The sequence below is a fragment of the Haliotis cracherodii genome, unplaced genomic scaffold (genome assembly GCF_022045235.1).
Source record: "Haliotis cracherodii isolate W230 unplaced genomic scaffold, xgHalCrac1.p SCAF_5, whole genome shotgun sequence".
Classification (NCBI taxonomy): Eukaryota; Metazoa; Mollusca; class Gastropoda; order Lepetellida; family Haliotidae; genus Haliotis; species Haliotis cracherodii.
Genome location: NW_027266308.1, coordinates 42,731,953 through 42,741,104, shown reverse-complemented (window position 1 = coordinate 42,741,104; position 9,152 = coordinate 42,731,953). Strand labels below are relative to the sequence as shown.

Here is a 9,152-nt window from a genome sequence, read left to right as displayed (position 1 = left end):
ATGCTTGTCTGTCGGATGCTGCTAATATAGATGCATGCAACACTGTTACAATTTGAAACAGGGCGATAAAGCTCAAAATAAGCAGAAACAAGGGCTCCCTTTACATTGGTACGCTTCATACAAACGATTGAACCTCGAAAATGAATATCATGGCAATTCATAAACAGTAAATTGGAGTTCCACATAAAACAACTCAGATTCCATGACAAGCGAGAACCTCATCAGTGATATCCATTGGGTCCCATTTAAATAAACGGTACGTTTCATAAAAAAAAAAAATACTAAGTAAGCAGGCCGTCTCCATGGTGTTAGCGGATAGAGTGTTTGATCTGAGCGAAGGTCGATGGTCCGATCCCTGTCCGCATCATATACCAAAAGGTGTTAATAGATGAAACCCCTTGTTTCGTTGCGATGTTACTTGTCATCAGAGCATAAAACAAGGACTGACCAGAGATGAGTATAATCTGAGTGGGGTACCAATGTTACCACTGGCATGGTATATTAGTTGGCTTGATATTAAAAGCCGGCATCAGCCCAGAATATAACAAGCTGCCAAACGCAATCACACGCACGCACACGCGCGCATGCATGTACGTAACTATAAAAGTGAAATAATCTTAAACGTCACATAAAGCCCCATTTCACCTCACCTACCATATGGAAGGAGTTCGTGGACATCCCTTACCAAAATGGAAGGTGTCCGGTAAAATACATACACTTTACCAAAGTCCCAATACCCTTAACTAGGGAGCAAACCCCCTCCTCCCTCTAAACGCTGAATACCGTCTAAAATTGTTCACTCTGAATTTCATTTGTTCGCCCCTGAATCCTGAATACTTCAAAAGCACATGTCAGAAGTTCAGTCCACAGAGGCAGAATATCGTTCACAGACGAAAACCATAGAACAGGTTCTTAGCTCATAAAAGGGTACGATTTGCAGTTACACTAGTGAAAAAATACCCCAAATCCCGCGTACAGGAGGTTGGTTGGGGGTTGGCAGCCTCCTTAACTATACAGCAAGGAGCAAAACTCAGCATGTATCCCGGTGAGATTAGAATACGTCTTCAGCAACCCATGCGTCGTATAAGGCGATCGACTAACTGGATCGGGTGGTCAGGCTCGCTGACCTGGTTGATGCATATCATCGTATCCAAAGTGCTTGGATCGATGCTCATCATATCAATCACTAGATTCTTTGGTCCAGACTTGATTATTTACAGATTTGAATCTGGCTGGAATATTGCTGAGTGCGGCGTTAACAAAAACAACAACACACAAACAGCTTGTAGGTTATATATTTCCATCAAAATAAATATTTTTAGTTTTTTTTATCTTCTGAAATTGTTCATAAGTAGGTTATCTAGATTTGGCAGATTTTATCTTATTTATAAGATCGTATTGTTCATACCACAATATGTATAGAGTCTACCTATTTCGACAGTACCATTGTCAAAATATTTCAGCACATGTAGATTCTATATCCTGTACAACAACACTGGAATGTATATTTTCTCAAACCGGGACCAATCTAGATGATAAAAGAACAACAACTAGACAGCCCTCAAATATTATGGTCTTTGTCAGTGGTTTGCTTTTTATAAAAATTGGGGCTAGCAGACGATCAAAAGTTTGTCCGTCGCTTATGCGCATGTCTCTCTCTGAATGGTGCTAAGCGGCTGGAACGTGACCTCATTCTTCTACGCACAAACTCCACGCAGGTTGGACCGAAAGGAACTCTGGGTAGAAAAGCGATCAGTGCGTGTTGATTTTGTGGATTTCTTTACAGTTTGTCGAAGAGTGAGAGACCAATTTCTCGTTTTCTAGTTAACTAAAGTAAATTATTGTGCATATTCTGCAAAGAGGACTCGTGGACAGGCGAAAATATCCCGCTAACTGTGAGAATTTCGACATTTTCTCAAAGTATATCGGGAGTTTTGATATAGTAGTTTGTCCTTCCTCCATTTTGGTTTGATGTGAGAAAGGGTTGTGCCCGATTAGGCCCTATTTGGAAATTTCATTCATACAGTATGGACCACTTCATGGCCACATGTTCGCCTTGAAAGTGTCGTGATATAAGGTCATATTTTAGGAATGAAAATGATAATCTAAATTTGACACGTTGATTGCTAACCGGAAGATATTTTTTTTTTGTCATTGTGGATGCATAGGCAGCGTTATGTTCGTCTGCACTTAATCAAGTTAATGTGTCCGGACTCACCACTACATCCTTACTGTTTATTTTCCAGATCAAAATGGGCACCAGATTATATATTGGCAGACTATCTAACTACGCACGAGAGAAGGACGTTGAGCGTTTCTTCAGAAACAATGGCAGAATCAGAGATGTTATGTTGAAAAATGGCTATGGCTTCGTGGTAAGTCTCATGTGTGCACATTATCAATGAAACCCAAATAGCCTTAGTAAACATTATTGGAATTCGTTTTTACGTTAACTGCCGGTTGGTGCGACTCTATGAGCTATTTCAGAAATGTTTTGTCTTTCAGGAATTTGAAGACTACAGAGATGCCGATGATGCTGTTTATGAATTAAATGGCAAAGAATTGTGTGGCGAAAGGTGAGACTGATATTTTGTCAACAGCTAATGGGAAAGTAAAGAAAAAGTCTTAACTAATTTGTACCATTAATATCATGCATTTGGGAACAGGGGATGGTGAGGTTGTGGTGTCTAATCAAGGTTTGAAAAAGGGCTAGAAAAGTATTGCATCAAGCCATGTGAGTGTAAATAGACCTCATATCTTTCTCAAACAAGAAATCTATATGTGAATGGATGAACTAAGAGTTAAGTATCGTGAAGTGCTTGTGCAGTGAAAAAAGGATATACTTTTGCAACTATTGGATATGTATATTTGAAGATCCTGTCAATAGTGCACACACACATTTACCTGTGAAGATCTGGGGTTACGTCTTCAGCAACCAATGCTTGCTGTGAAAGGCAACAATGCTTGTTGTAAGAGTGGCTTCCATGGAAGTTTCATAACAGTAATTAGTTATCAGTTATTAGTACTGAAATGCATTTGAGCACATGAGCAGGGGGTACAACCCCCTCAGATCCCCTGAATAGCTGTCATCATTGTCATTACAAACCAGAGCCTACAACCCTAATTAACTTATTCCAAAAGATGTCCCACGGTAGATAGTGTTTGATTTGTGCAGCATCAATAAATATATACTCAATATACTGCATTCAATGCATAATAAGGAAAATTACCAAATCGAGAAAATAATATATGTACATTATTTCCCATCTATGACCCCTTTTGCCCCTTGAATTGAATATAATATTTTGAAAAGAAAATTGCTTTCATAAACTGGCATCAACTGTAAGCTGTGCTACAGTAAGTAAATACATGACCTAATTTCGGAGGTAACAAGATAAAGTACTACTTGTACCTATCGCCATGTTTATAGTCTTCGTGGGGATTGCGTGGGAGAATAGGTCAGACTCCTCTAGATAACATCTGACCTCACAGATTTTTGCTCGAGTTTTTTATTGATGGTTTGTCTAGTCCATATTTTTATTTACTGATTGCTGTGATGTGGTTTGAGTATTGCTGAAAACGTTAAATTACATTTACTCCCAGTCCCATGTTACTTTATTTAATCAACTGGGGTGATTATCATTTTTTGTGTATTGTTTTCAGGTGTATTGTAGAGCATGCTAGGGGACCAAGAGGGGATTCCTTCAGAGATCGGGATCGTGGGTACGCCCCACGTCGTAGGGGTGGTGGCAGAGACAGGTATTGTTTTCTTTAATATTTCTTGTTAGTGAGAGCAACAAAGGATTCTTTTTCTAATGTTATTTAAGAGATTAAAGATTATGAAAGAAATTGATTGGTTGCAGTGGATTGATATAATATCTCCTGTTTTCCTTTGCAGTCGCTATGGACCACCTACACATACAGAGTACAGGTTGATCATTGAGAATCTCTCATCAAGGGTTAGCTGGCAGGTGAGTTACTTACTGTCTTTGGCCTTGCACGTTGCCTCCTATTTCAGTTGCAGCAATTAGAATTTATTTCTAAGACAAGGAAAATATAGAAAACCCCTTTTAGATAATGTGTAGTAATATGGAACTGAATTGTTAATATTTTGGAAAGAAAAGAATCTTAATTATTTGTGTTCCATTGTATTTGGCAGTTACTAATTTTAAGGATGTTATCTATCTTCCCCCAAGCTCGGGAGACTCGCTGAAGCCTGATGGGGTCACTGGGTCTCGAACTTGAACCAAGTTCCTTAGGTCTGAGGATTGCCACTAGCTATCGGCCTAGGTCAGGCAGGCAAGCGCTGTCGGACTGTATCACAGGGTCTTGCTGAACGACACAGCCAAACTGCACTTGGTCTCTCTGAAGGTCTTAGTCTAGCAGCATGCCATTCTACGCTGGTCCTTTCTGCTACAAGGGGTGTCCTTCCAGAGTCTGGTTTCGGGTTGGACGAAAAAACAAATTTTAGTTTTCAGAAAACTTTCGGAGATCTGGCTCAAAGAAACCCTATTGAATTAAAGAAAATGCAGTCACACATTGGGGACACAGTCTTCCAAGCACTAGCTTCCTCTCAGACAGGTTCCTCCTTCCAGTCAGGGCGCTCAGTCGGTTGCCTTGGCGATCGACTGGGGCACCATACAGAACAGGTCCATCCCTTGGGGTCTATTCTCATCCATCTTATGAGCAAGAGATCAGATACTGGCCCTACTTGTTGGGCACTGACTCCAGCCGTCAACCCGAGGTCCATTCTTGCAGAGCGTATATAGGGTCCATACCTGCTTTGGCCTTTGAGAAATGAGCTCTTGATTAAGGGAAAGTACAGAGGTAATTGTTTTGAATGCTCCTCTTATGCTGAAAGTAGGTGTAGGGGAAACAGGGATAAGTATCTTCACTTGTGATTTTAATTTAATCAACTGCAATGACAGAAATGATCAATTGTAACGTCACTTGCTATTGTTTCTGTGAAGCTTTCTATAGTTTACATTTGGCCTACTTTAATCACGTATGATTTTTCCCAAAAATGTTTTGAAGAAACTTACCTGAAAGTTTATCATTGATCTACTACTCAAAAGAAAACAGAAGGCATTGGGTGCCTGAGAAAGATCTTGTTCAATATATGGTGAAAACAATTACATTAGTATTCAGAAGGCTTTATCTAATGCAGTCATGCACTGAAAAAAGTGATATGTTTTGATATGTTCAAATTCAGTGAAGAGTTCATTTCTATTTAGCTATGAATATTCTAAGTGGTATATGTGTTTGAAGACGGGGAACTGGATCCAGGATCAGAGACTTTGTCAGCTGATGAAGTATAAAATGAGTATGCAGTGTAATATGGTCATATGTCAATACAGCTTCTGTGTGAATAATATGTTTAAGTTATGTGAGTATACATTACTGCTCCTATGTTCATTGGTTTGAGGAATTCAGCAGCTTTATACCCACTACTGTTGAGGATTTTTACAAATTTCAGAAATGGGAGTATGCAGTGGGCAGTATGGTCATGTCAGTACAGCTTCAGTGAGAATAACATGTTTGATTGATATGAATTCAGGAAAGGGCTATTTCTTTAGTTGACCAAAAAATTCTTACACATCTTAGGTATTCTTGTATTCAGGTTTGGTATCTAGGTGGTATAATTTTTTTCTTTTTGGGAACAGGTATGGAGAAGCTGTATGCTGTTGTGGTAAGATTAACATGTTTCTGTATAATGTATGTTCCATTGTTTTATGATTAATCTTTGTGTGTTCAAGGACCTTAAGGACTACATGCGTCAAGCGGGTGAAGTTACATATGCAGACGCACACAAGGAGCGCAAGAATGAAGGGTGAGTTGCAACTGTTGACAGAGTTTGCATCAGTTTTGTTTGTTTGTTGTTTAACACCACACTCCGCAATATTCCAGCTATATGGCATAGTTCTGTAAAAAACCATGTCTGGACCAAACAATCCAGTCATCAACAACCATGTGCCTTAATCTACACAACTGGGGAATGATGACATGCATCATCCAAGTCAGCGAGTCTGACCACCCACCCCAAAATGTCAGTTTCATTAGAACAAAAATGGGGTACGATTAGCATTGTCAAATAGCGGTCGGCCATATTGTTTGATGCTTATAATATAGAATCACATCTAGCAGCCAAATTGAAAATTGTTCCCACATCAATGAAAGGATCTTTTAAGTTAACCACCAAATGTACAATGTTGGTGTTCTGGTGTCTTGTGTCACTTATGTATGAATTTAATAAATGTGACATCTGTAGGGGGCAAATGTCAGCCGAAGAAAAACTTGGAAATTGTAAAATGTAAGTTATTCATGCACAGTATACTGTAATCTAGCTAAGAAAGGTTTAATGCCATTCCATATTACAGTCTGTTTGACTCCAAATGAGAATGTTGAATTGCAAAATAGCTCAAAATCGGGAAAAGTCTATTAGTTGTCAATATGGTACATGGCAATGAAAACACTGTACCCAACATTATCTGCTTCTATTTATATTTATTCCCATTACTTGAAAAATCTTTTAAAGCTTGTGGTATGTCTTCTGAAAGAGTGAAAGATGTCGTCCGTCGACGAGACTCTAGCAATCGGGCAAATGAGGTTGGGAACATATCAAAACCGTGTAGGGTTGATAAATTAGACATGTTTTCAGAAAAATCAAGTCAGATGTGTAATTGTTAATCTGCATTCAGGAAAAATGGTGAGTCAGTGGGGAGAAACTTACCAATGGGAACAAGTGAAAGACTTATTCTCCATGCTGGCCGGGCTGGTCAGGGTTTTTTTCCAGACTGTGACCTCGGTTTTTGAGCCAAAGACAACAGGGACTACCACACAGTTATTTCTGGAGTTGGTGAAAATAAATAGATCCCTGCTTTGCCTGCCAAGTCCCTTATTATGGACAATGCAGCATATCACAGTATTCAGGATCCAGACAGCAAGGCCCAGATGTCGACATGTTTGCTCTTGTCTTTCTATTGTTGTGCCCCCTCCCCCCAAGTTCAAGATGTGTTAACTTGTACACAAAACAGTTTCTTAAACTACTTTTTCCAGTGATGGGAATAAGAATAACAAACAGCAGATATTGTCGGTAACAGATATTCATTGCTGTTTACTGTATTGACATTTAATAGACTATGCCCAAGTTGGTTTGCAATTTATCATTCTTATTTGGAGCCAAGCGGTCTGTACTGTTATTTGTTTGCATAACAGTATCTAAATGAGCATGATAAACGGCCTTGACATTTCACCAACTAGTGTGAACATCCGGGGTAGAATAGGTTTTCAGCAACCCATACTTGCTGTAAAAGGAGACTATGCTTGTCGTAAGAGGCAACTAACAGGATCAGGTGGTCAGACTTGCTGACTTGGTTGATGCATGTCAACTGCGTGGATCGCTGCTCATATCAATCACTGGATTGTTTGGTCCAGGAGGGATTATTTACAGACCGCCGTCATATAGCTGGAATATTGCCGAGTCGCTTGAAACAACCAACTTCAGTGGGTTAATTGATTGAAATGTATTTTTTAGTTATGTAGTAAATGGCTTTGATATATCTTTTTAAATACAACTCCCTATATTTCAGAGTTGTGGAGTTTGCTACATATTCAGACATGAAGAACGCTATTGATAAGTTAGACAGAACTGAAATCAATGGAAGGAGGATCCGAGTATTGGAAGACAAACCCAAGAGGCGTGGCCGGTAAGTTTTTGTTTTAGCTTCAATTAATTTATATGACAATTTCTGCTTTAACAGATTTGTCTTATGAGGGTGAAAGGGTCATCTCTCCATAAATGCTATTGTACACATTTCCTCATTTGACTGTTATGTCATAATAGGTGCCGGGACAAAAAGATTTCATGAATCTTGAAAAACTACTATATGTGGAGATTGATTTCACAACTGTCATGAACTCTTCATTTCTCCTTCCCCTTTCCAGCTCATACTCCAGAAGTCGTAGCAGGAGCCGAAGCCGTTCCCGTTCCAGATCCCGAAGAAGCCGATCAAGGAGTCGCTCCAGAAGCCGCAGTCGCAGCAGGAGTCCCAGTCGTAGCAGATCAAGGAGTAGGAGTGAATCCCGTTCCAAGAAGGTTGAGAAAGATAATCGTGATTCTGCAAGCCCGAGCAAGGGCAGGTCTAGGTCCAGGTCCCGTTCCAGGTCCAAGTCCCCTGACAAGAGGGATGCATCACCAGCCAGCAATGGGGATGACCGAAAGGATGATGACGACAAGGATGACTGATCTACACAGAGAACTTAAATCTGCTAGTATGAACTGTGATCACGATAGCGTGCATGGATTGTAAATAATCAGAGAATTGTATTTGACAATTGTGCTGATGGCTGTGCATATATTTCAACATCTAACCTTTCTAACCAGACAGGTGACATCAGTTGTTTGATTTGCATTCATGATCAGCATTTTTAATCTGTTGTGTACATGATTGTGAAAGTGAACTGTTATCATGTTAATCAATGACTACATCTCATGTTTTATCTTCAACTTTGATAGGGGCAGTGGGGTAGCCTGGTGTTTAATTGTTTGCTATTCACGCCAGACTCCGATTCAATTCCTGACATGGGTACAATGTATGAAGCCAATTTCTGGTGTCCTACCATGATATTGCTGTAATATTGCTGAAAGTGGCGTGAAACCATACAGACTCTTTAACTTTGTATTCTGATATACAAAATCATGCCATTTCAAATTAACAATCTTCCCTGTTAATAGCACTGGAGTGTTAGGACAGTGCTGCTTATCATATGATTGTTTGTGTTAACATTGTCCAAATCATCACCTTATTATTTTGTACAATTATGTAATTATTGCAAAGTGTTTTAACATCTGTATCATTTATTCATGTGTCATTTCACTTTTACTTCATGTGTTTTGTTTTATGTATTTTATGTATAGATATTAAAGTATGAATGTGGAAATTTGTTTCTCACATGATTTGTATCACATTATTAGCTCACCTGACTGAAGGTCAAGGGACCTGTCATGGCATGCTTTTCCAGCATCTGTCAGCATCTGTGTAAGCATCTCAGAAACCACACTCCTGTGCAGTGTTGACTTGGCATCACACCACTGCGGCAGGCTAATTTGCATTTCACCAGACCTTTCTTTTGTTTGTAAACAAACTACTTAT

The 9,152-nt window shown here is 39.4% G+C and overlaps 1 protein-coding gene across 2 annotated transcripts; it reads left to right on the top strand.

Annotated features, from left to right (window-relative positions):
- Positions 1 to 1,662: 1,662 nt before the first annotated feature.
- LOC139442009 (serine/arginine-rich splicing factor 4-like) lies at positions 1,663 to 8,940 on the top strand. Of its 2 annotated transcripts, none has more exons than XM_071222762.1 (8): positions 1,663 to 1,797; positions 2,247 to 2,375; positions 2,506 to 2,576; positions 3,664 to 3,759; positions 3,899 to 3,971; positions 5,757 to 5,830; positions 7,590 to 7,706; positions 7,945 to 8,940. In XM_071222762.1, the coding sequence occupies exons 1-8, from the start codon at positions 1,663 to 1,665 to the stop codon at positions 8,243 to 8,245; spliced, it is 996 nt and encodes a 331-aa protein (XP_071078863.1). In that variant the 3' UTR covers positions 8,246 to 8,940. The 2 variants fall into 2 exon arrangements, with proteins under 2 accessions (XP_071078863.1, XP_071078864.1); XM_071222763.1 differs by having other exon boundaries at positions 1,730 to 1,895.
- Positions 8,941 to 9,152: the final 212 nt, after the last annotated feature.

Excerpts from the sequence above, each read along its gene's own strand:
- LOC139442009 (XM_071222762.1), top strand. The coding sequence starts at position 1,663 with ATGGTGCTAAGCGGCTGGAACGTGACCTCATTCTTCTACGCACAAACT. Across the intron at positions 3,760-3,898 it reads AGGGGTGGTGGCAGAGACAG|TCGCTATGGACCACCTACAC; the intron begins GTATTGTTTTCT and ends TTTCCTTTGCAG. Across the intron at positions 3,972-5,756 it reads CATCAAGGGTTAGCTGGCAG|GACCTTAAGGACTACATGCG; the intron begins GTGAGTTACTTA and ends TGTGTGTTCAAG.